Here is a 22,633-nt window from a genome sequence, read left to right as displayed (position 1 = left end):
ACGACAATGATACATTGTCAACCCTGCAAAGTCCTCCTTACTAACATCTGGGGGCTTGTGCAAAAATTGGGAGAGCTGCCCCACAATAGTCGGCAACAGCTGGAGATAGTCATACTCACCAAATCATACCTTACAATGTCTCGGACACCACTATCACCACCCCCAGGTACATCCTATCCCACTGGCAAGACAGTCCCACCAGAGGTGGTGGCACAGTAGTATACAGTCGTCCTCAACATTGACTCAGGACCTGAAGAAGTCTCGTGAACTCTTCCCACTATTTTCCTGTGTATCATGTGCATTAAAAAAATAAATAAAAATTACTGAAGTAAAACAACACAAAATAATAAAAACGATTCATTTGAGTGTTTAAAAAAAAGTTGTTTCGCAATCTGCTGTCAGGCATACAAGCACTGTGTCCTGCCAAACATATCCCTCAATACTGTTGTCATCAAGCCACGGGATCAGTCCTGTTTAAAGAAGAATGCAGGAAGCATGCCAGGAGTAGCATCAGACACATCTAAAAATGAGGTCTCAACCTGGTGATGCTATAACACAGGACAACTGAAATACCAACGAGTAAAAGCAGCATGCGCTAGACAGAGCTAAGTGATCCCACAACCAGCAAATCCGATTAAAGCTCTGCATTCCTGCCACATCCTTTTGTGAATGGTGGTGAATAATTAAACAACCAACTGGAGGAGGAGGCTCCACAAATATCCCCATCCCCAAATATGTTGGAGCCCAGCACATACATGCAAAAGACCAGGCTGAATTAGCCAGAAGTGCTGATAGATTATCCATATCAGCCTTCTCCTGAGGACCCCAGCATCACTGATGCCAGTCTTCAGCCAATTCAAATCATTCCCTGTGATATCAAGAAACGGCTGAAGGCACTGGATACTACAAAGACTATGGCCACTGACAAAATCCTGGCAATAGTACTGAAGACTTATGCTCCAAATCTAGCCCCCCCCCCCTCCTTCTAGCCAAACTGTTCCAGTATAGCTACAACACTGGCATCTACCCAACAATGCGGAATTTGCCCAGGTACACCCTGTCCACAAGAGCAGGATAACTCCAATCCATCCAATTATCACCCCATCAATCTCTTCTTGATCTACAGCAAAGTGATGCACAGTGTTGTCAACAGTGATATCGAGTGGCATTTACACAGCAATAACCTGCTCACTGATGCTCAGGTGGGTTCCACCAGGCCCACTTGGCTCCTCACCTCATTACAACCTTAGTCCAAACATGGACAAAAAAGCTGAAGTGGAAGGGAGGTGAGAGTTACTGCCTTTGACATTAAGGCAACATTTGACAAAGCATGGCATCAATGCCCCATGGCAAAATTGTGGTCATTGGGAATCGTTTGGGGGTTATGGGATGTAAACTCTCCATTGGTTGGAGTGATACCTAGCACAAATGAAGATGATTGTGGTTACTGGAGACAATCTCCTCAGCTCCAGGACAGAGTTCTTCAGGGCAAATGGAGTGCAGCTGTGGAAATTGACTGCAAACCTGAGAGCTTGGTGAGTGGTGGTGTTCAGTGAAGGGGACGGGGGGGGGTTTGTTTCCTTTTGCTCTTCCACCTTTCACACCCTGTAGAAATTGATTCTTACTCTATTACAGGTAAATGAGCTAGCTGTTAGGTGAGTATCTGGTAAGTGGCTAAGGTCTGTTCTATTCCTAAGGTTTAAAATAATATATAAATTGCTGGTAAATTTAATAAAATATATTTTAAAAAACAACATAAATGAGTGAATAATATAATTAAGTAATTAATTAAAACACATTAAGGGTGTTAGGACAGGTGATGTCAAGGCTACAGCATATGGGAGCTCCTGGATACCACTATAATCCAGGGCGAAAGGTCTGCAGTATGTATTTGTGGCTCAAGAAACTTTGGCTCAGAGTCATTGAGCTGGAGGCTGAGCTGCAGACTCTGCAACACATCAGGGAAGGGATAAGTAACCTGGAAGTTTTGTACCATGAGGCAGTCACACCACTTAGGATAAGGTCAATTGACTTGGTCAGGGACAGGAGAGTGTGACTTCGAATTAGGCAGGTAAGGGGGCACAGAGGGTAGAAGTGTCAGCCTCTGCAATTGTCCGGAGCTGCAGGGTGGATGAGCAAACTGACCATGGCATCTTGGTGCAGGAAGCCATTCAAGTGGAGGGAGAAAAAAGGAATCTAGTTGTAGTAGGGGACAGTATAGTGAGGGCGATTGACACTCTCCTCTGCAGCAAAGAGCAAGAGTCCAGACAGCTATGTTGCCTGTTCGGTGCTAGGGTACAGGACACTTGTTCAGGGCTGGAGAGGAACTTGCAGTGGGAGGGGGAGGATACAGTTGTCATGATCTATGTTCTGCATGAAGAGTATGAGAAGCTAGGCACTAAATTATAAAGCAGAACCTTAAATCTCTGGATTATTACCTGAGCCGTGTGCAAATTGGCATAGGGTACATAAAATTAGAGAGATGAATACGTGGCTCAAGGACTGGTGTGGGAGAAGTGGGTTCCAGTTTGTGGGGCACTGACACCAGTACTGGGGAAAAGTGGAGGCTGTAGCATTGGAATGGTCTACACCTGAACTATGCTGGGACCAGTGTTCTAGTGAACCGCATAACTAAGGAAATAGAGAAGGTTTTAAACTACATAGTGGGGGCAAGGGATCAATTGTGGAACAATGTGGTATATCAAAGAGTAAAGACCAGGTAAGAGAGGAAAATAGTAATATGGCAAATGAGGATCAGAGAATGGCAGGAAGAGACAGAGAAAAAAACCTAAGAATTCACGAACAATCAAGGCAAGATGTTACAAAGATAACAAAAAGACAAAACTAAGGCCCTGTATCTGAATGCACGTAGCATTCATAACAAAGTAAACTAATTGATAACACACATTGAAGTAAATAAATATGATCTGATAGCCATTTCAGAGACATGGTTGCAGAATGACAAGGATTGGGTCCTGGATGTTGAGGGGTATATGACATTCAAGAAGAATAGGAAGCTAGGTAGAAGTGGAGGGGTAGCACTGTTAATCAAGGATGGCATTTGTGCAATAGTTAGAAATGACCTTGGTTCAGGCAAACAGGATGCAGAATCGGTTTGGGTGGGGATGAGGAATAGTAAGAAATCACTGGTGGGAGTGGTCTACAGGCCCCCTAATAGTAACCACAATGTAGGACAAAGTATACAAGAAGAAATATTAGGTGCTTGTGATATAGGGACAGCCATAATCATGGATGATTTTAATCTGCATATAAACTGGAAAATTTAGATTGACAGTAGTAGCTTGGATGAGGAGTTCATAGAATGCTTTTAAGATTGTGCTTCTCCAAGAAACTTTCTGAAACCAACCAGAGAGCAGGTTATATTAGACTTGGTATTGTGTAATGTGACGGGATTAATTAATGACCTCAGAGTAAAGAAACCACAGTTAGCAACGACTACAATATGATTGAATTTTGCATCCAGTTTGAAAGGGAGAAGAGTTGGTCTAAGACTAGTATTTAAACTTAAGTAAAGGCAACTATTTGAGCATGAAAGCTGAGCTAGCTGAAGTGAACTGGGATATTAGACTAGTGAGTAGATCAATACAGAAACAGTAGCAAAGTATATTCCTACTATAAAGAAAAATTCTAAAGCGAGGTCCCACTATCTGGTTAACTAAAGAAGTTAGGGAAAGTATCAATCTTGAAAAAGCATATAACTGCGCAAAGACAAGTGGCTGGTCAGATGATTGGTCAGAATATAAAGGACGGCAGTGACTAAAAGGTTAATCAGGAAAAAGAAATTAGAGTATGAGAGGAAGCTGGCAAGAAATGTAAAATGGATAGCAAGAGTTACTACAGGTATTTAAAAAGGAAAAGAGTAAGTAAAGTGAGTGTTGGTCCCCTTGAATAGGGAGTTAATAGATAATAAAGAAATGGCAGATAAAATGAACAAATACTTTGCTTCTGTCTTCACTATGGGGGATACAAAAAACATTTCAGTAATAGCTGTATATCAGGAGGTAGAAGGGAGACAGGGACTTGGTGAAATGACAATCAGTAGAGAAGCGGTGCTGAGCAAACTGTTGGAGCTGCGAGCTGACAAGTCTCCAGATCAAAATGGATTTTATCCTAGGGTCTTAAAAGAGATGGCTAATGAAGTAGTGGATGCATGGGTGTTAATTTTCCAAAATTCCCTAGACTCTGGTGTTGTGGTGAAATTGAAACACCTCAGAGACTCAGGTATGGTTTTTGATCATTTATCAAGTGAACGCATGGAGAGCCTATCTTAGTCAATCCAGTCCACATCAGTACTCTGCCCTCTGAGTTGTTTCATTGTCTTTTATACATTCAGTCCCTGTCCTGCGGGAGTGTTCTTGGTCACAGGCTCACAATCTATTGCAATAGTTGCAAAGTGTTTCGGATCAACTGTCCTGTACAGCTGTGTATCTTGGTGTTCCAGTGACTGACACCTTGTTACCTGCTACTGCTGTCACAGTAAGTGCTAAGTGTTGTAGATCTCCTGTCTCATCTTACTTAGCATTCTAATGACTGACACCTAGCTACCTATAATCACTGGGTTCACACTCACTGGGCTATTCTGAACTAGTAGTTATTGTGTCCTTTTTCTAGGCTAACATATGTCAAATATCCCAGCAGCCTTTGCTTTACAGGCTCCTACCTAATACCCTTTTCATGGCTAAAACTACCACGGCTGTCATGCTATGCTGCCAAACACCTAGTGTTTGCAAACAAGTGAAAAACACCATGTACACTCTAACAGTCTTCCCTTTTGGCCTTTGGCTGAGCCCAAAGTTGCTAATGATATCTCCCTGTCCCTGCTGCTTGCTGTCCTAATGCTGGTCAGGCAATGACTTGGATTCGCAGAGAGCTGGAGAAACCGTTTTTACTGCACTAAGCTCTATATATCTTTTCCCTACCGCAGTCGACACAGCTAGGCTGAAGGCTAAATTCTCCCCTGTCAAGCAGTGGCTCCCCTTTTTCGAAAGTCCCTTCTCTTCCATATGTTCTGGAGCCTTAGCCACTGTTTGGGCCTTCTATTGCCTCATCAAGCTATTTGCGAGGCATGTCAAGTACAACAGTAGTACTAACTGGACTACTATCAAGATGTGAGAGATGATCCTGATCCATGGGTGGATCTGTACGTTGAGGCCCCAATTCCAGAGGTCCTCCCATCAAGTAGAATTGTCTATTTGCACCATTTCATTATCCATACCCTTGCTCCTCTGTTGCAGTGTGTAGTAGGCCCTGTGCAACCTCCCAATTTCATTCCGTATTGCAGTAAGATGTTCAGGCAAAGGCAAAATTGGGTAAGAGAGCAAGTGAATATATTGTGTTAGGTTACCCTTTATATCTTCTTTGATGTGCCGTTAACCACTCCTGCTTGTGGATGTCCACCAATTCCACCCTCTCCACCCAGGCTGGCACCTGCAGGTGCAAACACACTGTATGACTTGTTAGTGAGCATAGGCAATTCCCATAGAGCTAGTCTCACAGTGACATGGTGATACAATATCCCATTTTTTCCTACGTATGCGACACGAGTTGGTTCCATTGAAGCCCATATAGTTTCTACTGTATAGCTAGCTGATGCATTAAATCCACACCTGGCCTCTTCTGTCTTATATATTCAATGGGGGCACATTACTGGGGAGGATGCTTCACTACATCTGTCTAAGTAGTACCAATCATGTTCCCCTCTATTTCTGCTGCATATGATGGCAAGTTAACTCGCATAATAGTTCCCTCTAATCACCCCATATGCTCCACCCTATATAATGTTCTACCTGGTGTCAGTTCTGTTAACACAGGAAATTCCAGTACAATAACAAGCAAAATACCATTTTTCACAGCATATTCTGCATTATATGGTTGCATGCGTACTAAACCTCTGAGCTGGCAACTGGTTACACTCGTTCCTGTCTCTCTAGACAGTTTGGTCAGTTGTTCATTTGTGATCCACAAAGCTACCTTCCCCTCATGTATCTGCCTTCGGTTTTCTTGTATCTGCTCAAGCACTCATGATCAGTAGGCACTGCAGACATTATTTCGAACTGCTTTCGGTGAGACATTATGCCCTTCGTTAATTAATTTATTGATTGTCCATGTGTGACTCTCCAATACTGTTGCCAAGGATCATACCTCCCGGGTCAGACCTTGGTCCATACCAAGTTGTCCATCTTGGACTCCCTGTTCTTTCTCTAGCATTTCTTAAGTTGGGTGCTTAATTTGTAGACTTTGTGATCCACTGAGTTGAGTTTACTACTGAGGTTCCTGTATTAAATATTGTGGTGGTGTTCTTCACAGAGCTACACTTCTCCTGTCCTTTCCTAGGAGGGGGAGCCTCTGTACCCCTGCTGTTATTCTGGGCTGCTTACTTTTAAGACTCGCTTTAACAGTTCCGTGAACAATGCCTGGGTTTTAGCTGAACATCACAGGTAAATCTGTTTTTGATATATTTAGGACCATGGGTACCAGCTCGTTGTGTACATTATCATTTAATACCTGGTTCCAGTTCTGCGCATGAAAGCACTGTCCATCTGTCAGGTCCGGTAGTGGGCCGACTTCTCCTTCCTGAACCATCTGGTATGCAGATGGCCAGTAATCCAATGCATATCGTGATCCATGTGTCGAGGTCCATGCTTCAACCTGTAATGATATAGTTAGTTTCTGGGATCTGCCTTGACCACCTAGTGGAGTAAACAAATCAACCGTTAAAGGGTTTTACTTTGACCAATGTTTCTAGCGCCCCTTCCCCTTCATATCAATGCAGGCGCAGGTGTTATTACCTTGCATGGCCCTACCCACTTTGGTGCAAATCCTGGATTCTCAGGCACTATTTTACCATTACCCCCTCTACTACATTGGACACTCTCTGCCCTCTTCCATTTCCATAATCTCGTATGATCTGCTGATCTTTGGCCTCCTGCCTTAACGCGTGCAATTGCTTGCACAGTTCCTTCACAAATTGCTTGACCCTTCTCCTCACAGGTCCCTCATTCCCAGTTACAGTGTCTCCTGACTATCTCATAGCCCTTCTTGTCAATAGCTTATACAGGGTTAATCCGATTGTCCTATTAGGTGCTGCCCTTAATCCCATGAGGATGATGGGCAACAAACCAGCCCATCCTTTCCCTGTCTCTTGAGTGGCTTTAGCTAAAGCTTTCTTCAGTGCCTTGTTCATTTGCTCAACCAATCCTGAGCTTTGTGGGTAATACAGAATGTGGAATTTCTGCATGCTTCCTTTACTATGCGCCCCTAAATTGAAATCTATCTAACGTTATGCCTCACCTGGGAATTACCTCTTCTGCCATAATCCCTATGTAGCCCTACCATATTTTCTTCCTCTGGCCTGATTGTTGCTACTGCTGTCCAATATTCTGGGCTGTCTACGGCTGCCTCCTCATCTGCTTGCTGGTTACCTCACTGAACTGGGTCTGTACATTTTCTGGTGTGCCTTAACTTTCACCACTGCAGCCTCTACTAGGTCTCTAACCATTGTTTCATGTCACATCTGTCTTCCCCCTGAGGTGACACACCCTCTACTGCTCCATGATATCATTTAGTTGTGCACTACTCCCAAATGCATATCTACTTTCTGTGTATATGTTGCAAATTTCTTATGAAGGTTTAGACCTTCAAAATAACTAGAGCTTCATCCATAGTTGCGCCAATGTCTTTTAGCTTTAGAGTCACACTGAAAGTCACTCTTATCCAGTAACTTGAATCTTTAAATCTAGTTAATTTCCCTCAGCTCTCTAGCTTGCAAGATTTTAGATTAATTGTCAAGTGTCTCCAAACTTCTCAGTTTTTCCTTGTTTTGAGTTTAGGTCGCCCATTGTTTCAGATCTGAAATGCTTGTTTCCAAGTTCCAATTAGCAACATCCAAAATTTAAAATAAATTCCCATTGTTCTCTTGAGAACTGTGGCAGGAGTCAAAATCCTCCAATTCTTAAACTTTGCAGCAAGTTTTTAACCCAAAATCAATCTAACCGAACTCAGAATTAATCATAGTTATTCCAAACATTTCAAAATAAAGTATGCTTTCCCTTTAATCCAAATCCTAAAGTCACACGTTCACAAACATACACACAAAATAAATCCACACACGCACAAAAAAGAGAAGCACGTACTTTTAAAGGAAGGAAAACAAATAAATTACGTCAGCGGTCATGTGGTCCATTCTTGAATTGGGTTTCCAACTACTGTAATTAAAACACTAAGGAAAAGTGAATTCTCGCAAGGAAACTTCCAACATTCTTACTCCAAAATGCAAAGAATCTTGTAAACTTTCACACAAAAGAAGAGTCATCACAGTTTCTCACAGCTCATAAATTTCAAGTAGCAATGATGCAAGTCTTTCACAACCATAGGCAGGCTTTCAGAGACAGAACACTACAAGTTCACAATTTTTTTAGTTAAAATAAGAAAAAAAAGCAATGTTCCATCCTCTTTCATTTCTTTATAGCTTAACCTATCTGTTCCCCCATTTAAACTAACTTCTAATACCTGATGTTATCTGTATTACCCATTCTGCACTGATTCAAAATCGCAAACTCATTCTCACCCGAACACATTATCTCCTCCTAAAAATTTCTTACACCTAGGAGAGATGTGATAACACAAAATCCCAACACTAATTCCACATCCCTCTAGACCATCTAACGTTCTCACATCTAACGTTCCAATTCATGGGGCACTGACACCAGTGCTGGGGTAGGAGAGAGCTGTTCTGTTGGGATGGGCTTCATTTGAACCATGTTGGGACCTGTGTCCTAGTGAACCGTAAAACTAGGGTTGTAGATATGGCTTTAAACTAATTAGTAGGAGGCGGGTTCTATTGAGGGGAAGTTTAGAAGATCCAAAAATAAGTGAGAGAGCAGAGATGCAGGGTAGTGCAGAGGTGAACGATAATCAAATTGTGACAGGAAGGGGCAGAAGAGTGCAGCAGAAATTAGAACCAGAATGAGTAATAATGGTTAAAAAGTCGAAGCTTAAGGCTCTTTATTTGAATGCACGCAGCATTTGTAACAGGATGGATGAGTTGTTGGCACAAATAGAAATAAACGGTTGTGACTTGATAGCTATTATAGAGATGTGGTTTCAGGGTGACCAAGACTGGGAACTCAATATTTAAGGGTATTCGATGTTCAGGAAAAGTAGACAAAAAGGAAGAGGAGGTGGGGTAGCTTTGTTGATAAAGGAAGGTATCAGTGTGGTGGTGAATAGGTGCAATAGATCGTGGTGTGGAATCAGTTTCGGTGAAAATAAGGACTAGCAGGGGGAAGAAGTCACAGGTCATAGGCCCCCGAAGAGCTGCCTCACCGTAGGACAAAGTATAAATCGGGAAATGATGGAGGCGTGTAAGAAGAGCGCTACAATTGCCATGGATGATATTAATCTGCATATTGACTGGACAAATCAGATTGGCAGGGGTAATGTGGAAGACGAATTCATAGAGTGCATCAGGGATTGTTTCTTAGTCGTTACAGAACCTAACTGGGAGCAAACTATTTTAGATCTAGTAATGTGTAATGAGGTAAGATTAATAAGAGATCTCATAGTTAAAGATCCTGTAGGGGGTAGCGATCACAACATAGTAGAATTCAAAATTCAGTCTCAGGGTGAGCAACTCAGATCTTAAACCAGTGTCCTCAACTTAAATAAGGGCAATTACAGAAGTATGAAGAAAGAATTGCCTAAAGCGGGCTGGGAAAGTAGACTAAATGGAAGGTCAGTGGATGAGCAGTGGCAGACATTTAAGCAGATATTTCATAACGCTCAGCAAAAATTTATCCCAGTCAAAAAGGAGGACTCGATGAAAAGGATGAACCACCCGTGATTAACAAAAGCGGTCAAGGAGAGTATCCAATCAAAAATTAAGTCATTCAAAGCAGCAAAAAGTAATGGTAAGTTAGAGGATCGGGAATTTGGAACCAGAAGCAAATGACTACAAAGCTAATAAAGAGGGAAAAAATTGATTATGAAAGTAAATTGGCAAGAAATATAAAAACAAACAGCAAGAGCTTCTATAGGTATATAAAAAGAAAGAGAGTAGCTAAAGACTCGCAAGAATATCACATTCAAACAGGAAAACAAAATATACCAAGACACTTACCCACACAGGTTTGTTTCCCTTTTTTTTTCAACAGCATTCTAGACTGCCATGGTGCTTCTACTGTAATTTTTACCAAACATTCCCTGACTTCTGTCCGAGTCCCACCCGTCATTTTACTTATCAAGTTCTTATGTTCATGTGCTATAAACCTGGAAAGGGAACCCTCTGGTCCCCAGTTTTGTCCCTGCTATTGGCCATACTGCCTAGGTATAGTCTACTTGAGCAGTTCTGACCTGGGGATGCCCTTTAAATCCTACGTGGTTCTGACCTACGGATGCCCTTTAAATCCTACGCAGTTCTGACCCCCTACAAGGCTCTGACCAGCGCAGTTCCGACCCTGGGTCTGACCTCCCTGCATGATTTTAGTTGTTACCAGCACCATTCTGACCCTCTGCAGATATTCAGCTCTGGCCTACCTGCGTGGTTTAAATCCTACCTGCATGGTCCTGACCTTCTCGCCGGCGTCTTTACCATCCTGAGTTCTCCAACTCGATTCTTTTGATACTCGCCCACATTAGTCCATTCAGGCTAACTGCCCTAACTATGTGTTGTAAATTCAAACATACTCGCCCATCTCACAATCTAGCACATAGATGCAAAGAGTTTCAGCTCAATTGTCCAGTTCTGCTGTATACCTTCGCATTCCAGTGACTGACACCTCGTTACCTGCAATTGCTGTTACAATAAGTGCTATGTGTTGTAGATGTCCTGTCTTGTCTTTCTTAGCATTCTAACAACTGATACCTATCTACTGACACCTAACACACCTGCTGTAGGCTATCTGGACTATTTTCTTTTTGCTGTGTCCTTTGTCTAGGCTAACATATGTCAAGTATCTCAGCAGTCTTTGTTTTCCTGGCTCCTACCTAATACTTTTTCATTGGCTAAAACTACTACTGCCGTCATGTTACACCACCGTTTGCTAACAAATGAAAAACACCTTGTACACTCTAACACTGGAAAGGTTCCATCAGACTGGAAAGTAGCAAATTCAACCCCTCTATTCAGGAAGGGACGGAGGCAGAAAACAGGAAACTATAGGCCAGTTAGCTTGACGTCCTTTGTGGGGAAGTTGTTAGAATCAATCGTAAGAGGTTATCACTGGGCACTTAGAAAAACTCAAGGTAATCAGGAAGAGTCAGCTTGGTTTTGTGAAAGGGAAATCATGTTTAACCAATTTATTAAGAGTTTTTGAAGGAGTAACATATGCTGTGGATAAAGGTGAGCCTGCAGACATACTGTACTTGGATTTATAGGAGGCATTTGACAAGGTGCCACATCAAAGTTTATTGCAGAAATTAAAATCTCATGGTGCAGAGGGTAACATATTAGCATGGCTGGAAGATTGACTGGCTGGCAGAAAATAGAGTACGCATAAGTGGGTCTTTGATTGGCAGGATGTGACGAGTGGAGTCCCTCAGGGGTCTGTGCTGGGACCTCAACTTTTTACATCAATGACTTAGATGAGGGGAGCAAAGACATGGTAGCTAAATTTGCAGACAACACAAAAGATAGGTAGGAAAGTATATGTTGTGAAGGAGACGAGTTTGCAGAGGGAAATAGGTTGAGTGAGTGGGCAAAAAATCTGGCAGATGGAGTATAATGTGGGAAAATGTGAAGTTGTTCATTTTGGCAGGAATAATAAAAAAAGAGTATTACTGAAATGAAGAAAAACTGCAGAATTCGGAGGTGCAGAGGGATCCATGAGTTCTAGTGCATGAGTCACAAAACGTGAACAGGAAGGTACAGCAAGTAATCAAGAAGACTAGTGAAATGTTTTCCTTTTTTTCTAGAAGAATTGAACATAAAAGTAAGGATGTTATGCTTCAGTTATACCGGGCCTTGGTGAGACCACATTTTGAATACCATGTGCAGTTTTGGTCTCCTTATTTAAGGAAGGATGTAAATGTGTTGGAGGTGGCTCAGAGGAGGTTTACTAATTTGATACCAAGAATGAGTGGGTTGCTTTATGAGGAAAGGTTGGATAGGCTGGGCTTGTTTCCACTGAAGTTTAGAAGAATGAGGGGTGACTTAATTGAAGCACATAAGACCCTGAATGGTCTTGACAAGGTGGATATGAAAAGGATGTTTCCTCTTGTGGGTGAGTCCTGAGCTAGGGGGCACTGTTTTAAAATTAGGGGTCTCCCTTTTAGGAATGAGATGAGGAGAATTAGTTTCTAAGGATTGTGCGACTTTGGAACTCTCTGCTTCAGAAGGCAGTGGAAGCGGGGTTATTGAATATTTTTAAGGTAGAGGTAGATAGATTCTTGTTAGGCAAGGGAATGAAAAGTTATCAGGGGTAGATCGTGATATCGGATTCAAAACATTATCAACCATGATCTTATGGAATGGCAATGCAGGCTCGAGGCGCCGAATGGCCTACCTCTGCTCGTATTTTTTATGTTTGTTTAGTAGTGTCCTAGGCCTAACCATATTCAACAGCTTCATTAATGACTATTCTATCATAAGGTCAGAGATGGGAGTGTTTGATGATTGCATAATGTTCTGAACCGTTTGCAACTTCAGATACTGAAGTAGTCCATGTCCACAGGCATCAAGACCTAGGCAATGTTCAGTGGCAAATAACATTTGTACCACACAAGTGCCAGGTAATGGCCATCTCCAACAAGAAAGAATCTAACAATTATCCCTTGACATTCAATGGCATTACCATCACTGAATCCACCACTATCAGCACCCTGGGGGTTCCCATTGACTAGAAACTGAATTGGACCAACCAACCAAGAGCAGGTCAAACTGAGGTGAGTAACTCATCTTCTGATTTTCCCCAAGCCTGTCCATCATTTATAAGGCACAAGTTATGAGTGTGAAGAAATACTCTCCATTTGCCAGGACGTGCAGCTCCAGCAACACTTGAAGCTCAACACCACCCAGGACAAAGTAGTCCACTTAATCGGCACCCCATCCACCAACTTAAATTTTCTCTCCCTCCATCATCAATGCATAATGGCAGCGGTGTACAACATAAACAAGATGCGCTGCAGCAACTCACCAGCCCTCCTCCAACAACACTTTTCAAACCAGCAACCTCTACCACCCAGAAGGACAAGGGCAACAGACATGTGGGAACACCATCACCTGCCAGTTCCCCACCAAAGCACATGCCATTTTGACTTGGAACTATATTGCCATTCGTTTAATCACTGTCACTTGGTCAAAATCCTGAAACTCCCCTCCCAGTAGTACCGCGAAATCCATATGGTGCAGGTACACCCAGTGGTTCAAGAAGGCCGCTCACCACCACCATCTTGAGAGCAATTGGAGACAGGCAACAAATGCTGGCCTTGCCAGTGACACCACATCCAAAGAAAGAATTAAAAAATCACAAACTTAATCTTCCATGAACCAGCACAAGTGTGCTCCGTTTTAGAATGCAATTCTAAATTAAAGAATATTCCTTGATATATTTAAGACTTGTAACCTGGTACAGTTTTAGTGATACAGTTGAATATGTGTTTACTGGTGCCTCACCCACCATTTATGAGTAACCTGATTTTAAATCACTGAAATTGACTTTTAAAAAACTGTACAGAAATATTTACTAGTTTCATTGGTGTACAAGAGTCAGTTTCTCAGGAAGTTAAATATTTTAGAATATGTAAAGCTTTTAATAGGTGATTATCAATATTTCTGCACTTAATACAAAAGCTTAATTTTAAAAGCCTCCTCGAAAACCTGCTGAAAGGAAACTTGCCATGATAAGTTCAATTTAGGGGCTTGGCCAGTTTTTCAAACCAGTGCAAAAGATTGTGGAAAGTTGATCGGAGAAACCAGTGCAACCTGGAGGAAGCTCTATCCAATCATATTATGACTGTGAAACATGGATGGTTAATTTAATTAAAATATTGATGTTTTGGAAGACTGACTAATGGATACCTTATTTATACAGTGCTGTGCACAGTTGACTTCCCGTTATGCAATGTTCACTTGAGCGCTAAAATATAGTATCTTTAAAAGCATTTCAACTTTTTAATGGCTTAATCTTTTAATGAAATAAAAACTGAATTTTCTCATTAATCTCTATTTTGTATGACGTGGAACAGTTAAGCTATGGGAAATTTGTTACTGAATCATAGTAAATTCAATTTTAGCAATCTTTACTTTTTCATTATAGCTTAGTGCTAAACATAAACAAATCATTGTATATTTTTGAATTAATCAAAAATGTTAAAAAAAATATTTTCTGTTGTCTTTTTTGTGTTCTTTGAGATGACGGATGTTAATACTGGGAAATGAAATACTTTTCCATTCCAGGCATCCAATGTAAGCATGAACCACTCCAAAAATAGCTCCATGGATTTTGTCTAGCAGCATGCCAGTCCTGTAGCCTCTCTGAGGCAAATCTTTGGTCATGGTAGCTCTATCTTTAATTCTAATTCCGTTCCCTCTCCAGACTCCTTTTAACGTCCTTACTTCCCAACTAAATACATACCTGCCTTATAAAATACTTCTATTAATTCTACAAATATGGAATTCCACATTATATTTTTCCCTTCATTTTGTTTTAACTGGATTAGTTTTGAGTTTTACATTTGTCACTTTGTCTTATTTGTCAATCTCAACTCCAGCATACCCTTATTATGTTGAAACTAAAATGCTGTCTTACTGGGCATTGTAAAGGGAATTATAACTAGCACCTGTCCTGACAATGCTTGATGTTGATATTTGATGTAAAAACTGCAACAGCATTATATTCCTCAAATGTTATATATATTGAGAAGAATGTTATGCCTCAAACATTTTTATTCATGATAATTATGAATTTACCCTTTTTGGTATGTACATTTCATTTTCAGAGGTTTGTCTGGTAACATCAGGTCTAGAACACAAACACCTCCCAGTGGAACTAGGAATGTTGCTGCAGGAATCTCAGTGAACAAAAAGACCTACAATGCTGAAAATTACATAAGGTGATATAGTGTTTGTAACTTGAAAGGAAGGAAACTGTTCTATTTAAACAATTTTACTCAGTCATTTTCTATTCCAGAATGAACTACAGTGAGAATTCACTTTTAGCTCGTAGTTTTTACTTGGGATTTCAATTTGAATTTGCAGTGTTTCACTTTTATCATGAAATGGATTTGTAAAGTTTTGAATATATCGGAGAGATGAAGGGAATAAAGCGTATACCTTTTGTGTCTTTATAGGTTGTATACGCAAAGAAATGCTATAATGTGTTGCAGGTGAAAATTTCTAGGATTTTTTTTTTTCATTTGATGACTTGAAAGATCTGGACAGCTTTGGTAAGGTTGGCATTTATTACTCACCCACAGTTACCCTGAGAAGGTGGTGGTGGACCTTGTGGAACTGCTGCTGTCCTTTGTGTTTATGATGTCACCACAATATTTTTCAGCATTGGTGTTGGATAGGGAAATCTAGAATTTGAACCCAGCATCAATTAAGAAACAGCACTATATGTTCAAGTCAGGATGGCATGTGGCTTGGAGATTTGGTCAAGTATAGCATTTTAAGAATTGGAATGTATCTGTTTTGGAACTTGCCCTTCAGATCCTGTGCAGTGTGCAGGCCCAATGGAAACCAACCTCCTAGCTATGGGCGAATAGCTCCACTGCCTTGTGGATACCTTGGGAGAGCTGAAGACTAAGGAATTTTACCCCCTGACAAAAAAGATATGGAGTGCAGCCCAAAGGCAGACTGATGTTTAAATATGTCATCATCTTGGAAACTCCAACCAAGCAAGTGCCAAACATCGTGCTTTGCATTTCTTTGGACTCAACAGGGGAGGTCGAGAGGGGTCCCTGATGTTTGGGAAGACCAGGGTCTCCATAAATTTTGCCCAAGCTTGCAAAAGGCTGGAGAAGACACTCCAGTTTTGCTACAGAGCAGGTGACCACAGTTTAACAGTGAGATGTCCAGCTCGAATGGTGTAGAAAACGGGTGCTACAGGCAGTCTCTGACACTGGGAGGGACCATTATGTCCCAATGTCAACCGCCACCTACCTCAAGTCAGGCAGCCCCTGACTACTAAGGTTTGGATTCACCACAATCCATCAGCTTCAATGGTTGCTTGGAGCTTAGAATCTCTGCTCAACAAGTAGATGGAATCCAATCACATAAGGCAAGCAACTGAAAAGAAAGAAGATGCCAACTTTTCAATTGGCAAGCTGGAATGTCAGGCCCACGTGCAAAGGATTGACAGACGATTTGCAGCTGATCGATAACACATGCAAGACAGCTGTGGATCAACTTGGAACTTGTTAGGCTGAACATTGACATAACTTCCCTACAAGAGATCAGGCTCACCGAAAGTGTATCACAAAGAAAAATATTACATGTTCAGAGGAAACACGTGAGTAAGGTGTTGATCTTGCTTTAAGGAACTCACTGCTTTGAATGATAGACCCTTCATATTTGATTCAGAAAATATTCTCTCCATCTGCCTCTCAAATAGAGCCAGTTAGCCCGATAAGTATCTATGCTCCAACTCTGTGCTCCACTACAGAGGTGAGAAACCAGTTCTGCAAGGAGCTTGACACCATCAGCAAAATCCTGAATCCAGATCATCTTTACCTACTGGGGGATTTCAACACATGAGTGGGTATGGACCATGAGGCATGGCCCTCCTGTTTCAGACATCATGGCCTGGGAAACATAAATGAGAAAAGACTGAGACTACTTGAATTTTGCTGCTACCACAAACTTTTGTAACTAACGGCCCTTTCAGAACAAGCCATGGCATAAGGTTTCCTTGAGACATCCAATATCGGGACTTTGGCATCAGCTGGATCTGATCATCAAATGTGACTCTGAACAGCATTTTCAACACCCATAGCTACCACAGTGCTGACTGTGATACAGATCACTCCCTGGTTTGCGCCAGGGTTAGGATGCAACTCTTGAACTTGTCTCATTCAAAGCAGAAATGACATCCTCTCTGATGCTGAACTCTCAGTACTCAGCAAAGGACTCAGTTTCATACCCTTATGCCCTCACCTCAATTAATTTTGGGCTTAGCACGATGCTAAACTCTGCTTCCGCCACCTTCGTCTCTGTGTCATTTCTTTGGGCAGGAGACCTCCCCCCCATTTGACGGATCCTTTCTCCTTTCACCCGCTTCCAGGATTCTCCCTCCACCTGGATCCCTCCCTCTGGCCTCTTACCTGCTCTTGATCTTTTCATTGAGAGCCGTTTGCGTGACATTGGCCATCTCAATTTCTCTGCTCCTCTCACTCACTCTAATCTGTCTCCTTCTGAACTTGCTGCACTCTGATCTGTTAGATCCAACCCTGACTTTGTTATCAAACTTGCTGCTGACAAAGGTGGTGCTGTTGTTGTCTGGTATACTGACCTCTATCTCGCAGAGACTGAGTGCCAACCCTCGAACACTACTTCCTATCTCCCCCTGGACCATGACCCCACTTCCAAACATCAAGCTATTGTTTCCAGGACTGTCACTGACCTCACCTCTTCTAGGCATCTTCCCTCCACGGTTTCCAACTCATAGTCTCCCAACCCCGGACAACCAGCTTCTACCTCTTTCCCAAAATCCACAATCAGGACTGTCCCGGTAGACCGATCATGTAATCCTGATCCTGCCCCATGGAACTCATTTTTTCCTGTCTTGACTCCTCTATCCTCTTGTCCTGTCTCTTCCCTCCATCTGCGATTCCACTGATGCCCTACATCATATCAACAATTTCCAGTTCTCTGGCCCTAACCGCCGTCTTTTCACCATGGATGTCCAATCAGTCTACATGTCCATCACCCACCAGGATGGCCTGAGGGCTCTCTGCTTCTTCTTTGATCAGAGGCCTAAGCAATCACTAGCCACCACTACTCTCTTCCGTCTGGCTGAACTTGTTCTCTCACTCAACAAATCCTCCTCAAACTTGTCTCCCTTCCTCCAAATAGGTATGGCTATGGGTACCCACATGGGCCCCAGTTATGCCTGTCTTTTTGTGGAGTGTGTGGAACATTCCTTGTTTCAGTCCTACTCGCCCCCTCCCACAACTCTTTTTTTGGTACATCGATGATTGTTTTGGTGCCGCTTCATGCTCTTGTTGGATCTGGAAAATTTTTTCAATTTTGCTTCCAATTTCCACCCCTCTATCAACCTTCATGTAGTCCATCTCCAACACTTCCCTTCCTTGACTTCTCTGTCTCAATTTCTGGTGATACTGTCCACCAATATTCATTACAAGCCCACCGACTCGCTCAACTACCTTGACTGTAGCTGCTCACACCGTGCTTCCTGTAGGGACTCCAAACCATTCAGTTCCTTCGCCTCGGTTGCATCTGTTCCAATGATGCCACTTTCCAAAACAGCGCTTCTGACATGTCTTCCTCCTTCCTTAGCCGAGGTTTCCCACTCGCTGTGGTTGACAGGGCCCTCAACTGTGTCCGACCCATCTCCCACGCCTCTGCCCTCACACCTTCCCCTCCCTCCCAGAACTATGATAGGGTCCCCCTTGTCCTCACTTTTCACCCCACCAGCCTCCGCATTCAAAGGATCATCCTCCACCATTTCCGCCAACTCCAGCATGATGCCACCATTAAACACATCTACCCCTCACACCCCCATCAGCATTCCACTCGTCCATCACCCCCAACACCTCATCCCCTTCCCACGGCACCTTCCCGTGCAATCTCAGAAGGTGCAACACCTGCCCCTTTACCTCCTCCCTCCTCACCGTCCGAGGACCTAAATACTCCTTTCAGGTGAAGCAGTGCTTCACTTGCACCTCCTTCAATTTGGTCTACTGCATTTGCTACTCCCAATGCAATTTCCTCTACACTGGGGAGACCAAACGCTGACTGGGTGACCGATTTACCGAACATCTTCGGTCTGTCCGCAAACATGACCCGGACCTTCTTGTTGTTTGCCATTTCAACACACCATCCTGCCCTCATGCCCACATGTCCGTTCTTGGCCTGCTGCAATGTTCCAATGAAGCCCAACACAAACTGGCGGAACAGCACCTCATCTTCCAGTTAGGCACTTTACAACCTTCGGGACTTAACATTGAGTTCAACAACATCAGACCATGAACATTCTCCTCTATCCTCAGCCCTTTATTAATCCCTTTTTTCAAAATTCATTTTTATTTTTTATCCACTTATTTTTAATTTTATTAATTTATTCATTGTTTTCTCCCCATATTATCTCACCTTATCCCATTTTCCATCCATTTTTCCCCACTACTGCCCCATCCCTTCACTCCACCCCCACAAGGGCCATCTGTTACTTGTTCCATTTTGTTCTTTCACAGAATGCTTACCCTAGTTCTGCTATTATCACATTCTGCTTTCTACATTTATGCCATGATCACTTTCTTTTTTTAACCATTACCGCTACCATTAACACACCCCTTGTCCTTTTTGTTCACAACATCTTTGTCAATCCTTCCTTTGCCCCAACCTATCACTGGCCTTCTATCCAGCTTCACCTGCTCCACCCCCCCTTAAGCCATATAAATTCCATCATTTTCTACTTCTCTTTAGCTGTGAAGAAGCGTCATACGAACTCAAAACGTTAACTCTGTTTCTCTCTCCACAGATGCTGCTAGACCTGTTTGAGTTTTTCCAGCATTCTCTGTTATTGTTTCAGATTTCCAGCATCCGCAGTATTTTATTTTTGTTCTCGTATCAACGTCAGCTATACTGCCTACCCAGATAAAAACCAACAGTTCCTTGATTTGATTGAACAGGCACTCTCTGCCATTCCTACACAGTGCGGAAGCGAAATGGGTTATACTTCGAGACACCATCTTCAGTCCTGTACTCACAACATATGAGAAGCAATAGTGGAGAAATGTTCACTGGTTCGGGGCTAACATTATTGTGCTGGAACCTGTCCTCAAAACCAAGTTTTCCACTCTGATTAATTACAAATGAGATCTGAATGAGGAGACTCAATGCACAAATAGCCGCTTAAAGTAAAGTCCAACAGACTGCTAGGTGGTGCACCAATGACTACTCATCACAACTTTGCTAGAATATCCAAATGTCCTTCGACACACAGAATGCTAGAGGCATGAATGAAGGGATCCAAAAGGCAGCAGATTCATCAACAAAGAAAACGGCTCCATTGAAAACAAAGGCAGAAGAGGTCATCACCAACTGCAATAAACAGTTGGAGAGAGAGGTGGAACACTACCTTGAGTTACACTGTTGCCGAGGAAGCTCCAAACACCATAGAAAGGCTGCCTGTCATGGCAGAGCTGGATATCAAACCCACAGTGGAGGAGCTTAGCAAAACTATTGACACCCTTGCCTTGGGCAAAGCTTCAGATGCTGATGCTAGACAGCTGAACTGATCAAGCATTGGAAACCGGCATTCCTACAGCACTTGCATAAACTTCTCTGTCTCTGCTGGAGGGAGGAGGCAGTGTCCCAGGAAATATGTGGTACAAAGATTGTGACCCTGTTTAAAAAAAACAAGAGCAACCGTAGCAATTGCAATATCTGCTGTTCATTGTGGGAAAAGTATTTGCCCATGTTGCCCTTGTCAGACTGCAGATCCTGGCTGAACACGTCTAACCCAAATCCCAGTGTGGTTTTCCGAACACAAGTTAGGAGCAGGAATAGGCCATTCAGCCCCTCGAGCATGCTCCACCATTCAATAAGATCTTGGCTGATCTGATTGTGGCCTCAACTTCACATTCCTCCTACCCCTGATAATCTTTGACTCCCTTGTTAGTAAAGAATCTATGTACTTCTGCCTTAAAAATATTTGGTGACCCTTCTTCCAGGGAAAGGTGTTCCAAAGACTCTCGACCCTCTGAGTGAAAAATAATCTTCTCACCTCCATCTTAAATGGGAGACCGCTTACTTTTAAACTGTGTCCCCTAGTTCTAGTCTCTCTCACAAAGGAAAACATCCTTTCAGCTTCCACCCTCTTAAGTCCCCTCAGGGTCTTATGTTTCAATAGAGTCACCTCTCATTCTTCTAAACTTCAGTGGATACAGGCCCAGCCTGTCTCTCCTTTCCTCATAGGATAGCCGCCACCCGCCCCTCCGCATCACCCCCCAATCCCTCAAATCCCAAGTACCAGTTGATTGAACCTTCTCCGAATTGCTTCTAACACATTTATATCCTTTCTTAAATAAGGAGACCAACACTGTGCACGGTATTCCAGATGTGGTCTGCAACCCCCTGTACAACTGTAGCAAAACATCCCCATCTTTATTCTCCCTCCTTTTCTTCCTGTCAGAGTGGACAAGTTCATATTTTCCCACATTATACTCTGCCTGTCAATTTTATGTCCACTCACTTAACCTATTGATGTCCCTTTGCAGACTCCTATGTTGTCTTCACAGCTTACTTTCCTACCTTATCTTTATGTCATCGGCAAATTTGGCAATCATTCATTTGGTCCCTTCATCCAAACCATTGATATAAATTGTAAATAGTTGAGGCCCCAGCGTTGACCCCTGTGGCATTCCACTCGTCATATCTTGCCAACGTGAAAATGAACCATTTATGCCTACTCTGTTTCCTGTTAGCTTGCCAATCCTCTGTCCATGCTAATATGCTACCCCCTAAACCATGAGCTCTTGTTTTACATGGTAACATTTGATGTGGCACCTTGTCAAATGCTTCTGGAAATCCAAGGATAGCACATCCATAGGTCATCCTTTATCCATGTTACTTGTTACATCCTCAAAGAACTCCAATAAATTAGTCAAACATAATTCCTCTTGCACAAAACCATGTTGGCTGAGCCTGATTGCATTGAGATTTTCTAAGTGGCTCGCTATAACGTCCTTAATAATAGATTCCAGCAATTTCTCTATGACAGATGTTATGCTAACTGACCTGTAGTTTCCTGCTTTCTATCTCCCTCCTTTCTTGAATAGAAGAGTTACATTTGCTCTTATCCAATCTGATGAGACCTTTCCAGAATGTATTGAATTTTGGAAAATTTAAACCAATGTGTCTGCTATCTCAGCAGCCATTTCATTTGAGACTCTAAGATGAAGTCCATCCAAAAACTTGTAAGCTTTTAGTTCTAATAATTTTCTTAGTACCCTTTCCCTGGCAATTGTAATTGTTTTCAGTTCTTCCCTCCCTTTCATCTCCTGATTCACAATTATTTATGGGATGTTATTTGTATCCTCTACAGTGAAGATGGCTGCAAATTATCTGTTCAATTCATCCGCCATTCCTTACTTTCCATTATTAATTCCCTAGACATACTCTTTCTAGAGGACCAACACTCACTTTATATTTTCCTTTTTAAATACCTGTAGAAACTTATTATTTGTTTTTTATATTTCTAGTTAACTTTCTCTCGTATTCTAATTTCTTCCTAATTTCTCCCTCCTTATTAATCTTTTAGTCATTTTTTGCTGTTCTTTATATTCTGTCCAATCTTCTGACCTGCCACACAACTTTGTGAAATTATACCTTTTTTCTTTCAATTTGATACTATCTTTAACTTCCTTAGTTAACCACAGATGGTGTGTCCTTCCCTTAAGAGTCTTTTTTTTTCTCACTAAAATTTATCTTTTC

At 42.2% G+C, this 22,633-nt stretch overlaps 1 protein-coding gene across 2 annotated transcripts in view; it reads left to right on the top strand.

Annotated features, from left to right (window-relative positions):
- Positions 1 to 22,633, top strand: part of zc2hc1a (zinc finger, C2HC-type containing 1A) — a 102,016-nt gene that overhangs the window by 76,047 nt on the left and 3,336 nt on the right. For both annotated transcript variants that reach the window (XM_041189795.1, XM_041189796.1), the window contains one exon: positions 14,956 to 15,069. In XM_041189795.1, coding sequence (XP_041045729.1) covers positions 14,956 to 15,069 — 114 coding nt within the window. The remainder of the gene's footprint in view (positions 1 to 14,955; positions 15,070 to 22,633) is intronic.

Source organism: Carcharodon carcharias, chromosome 6, assembly GCF_017639515.1.
Source record: "Carcharodon carcharias isolate sCarCar2 chromosome 6, sCarCar2.pri, whole genome shotgun sequence".
NCBI lineage: Eukaryota > Metazoa > Chordata > Chondrichthyes > Lamniformes > Lamnidae > Carcharodon > Carcharodon carcharias.
This window is presented reverse-complemented; position numbering and strand designations above follow the sequence as displayed.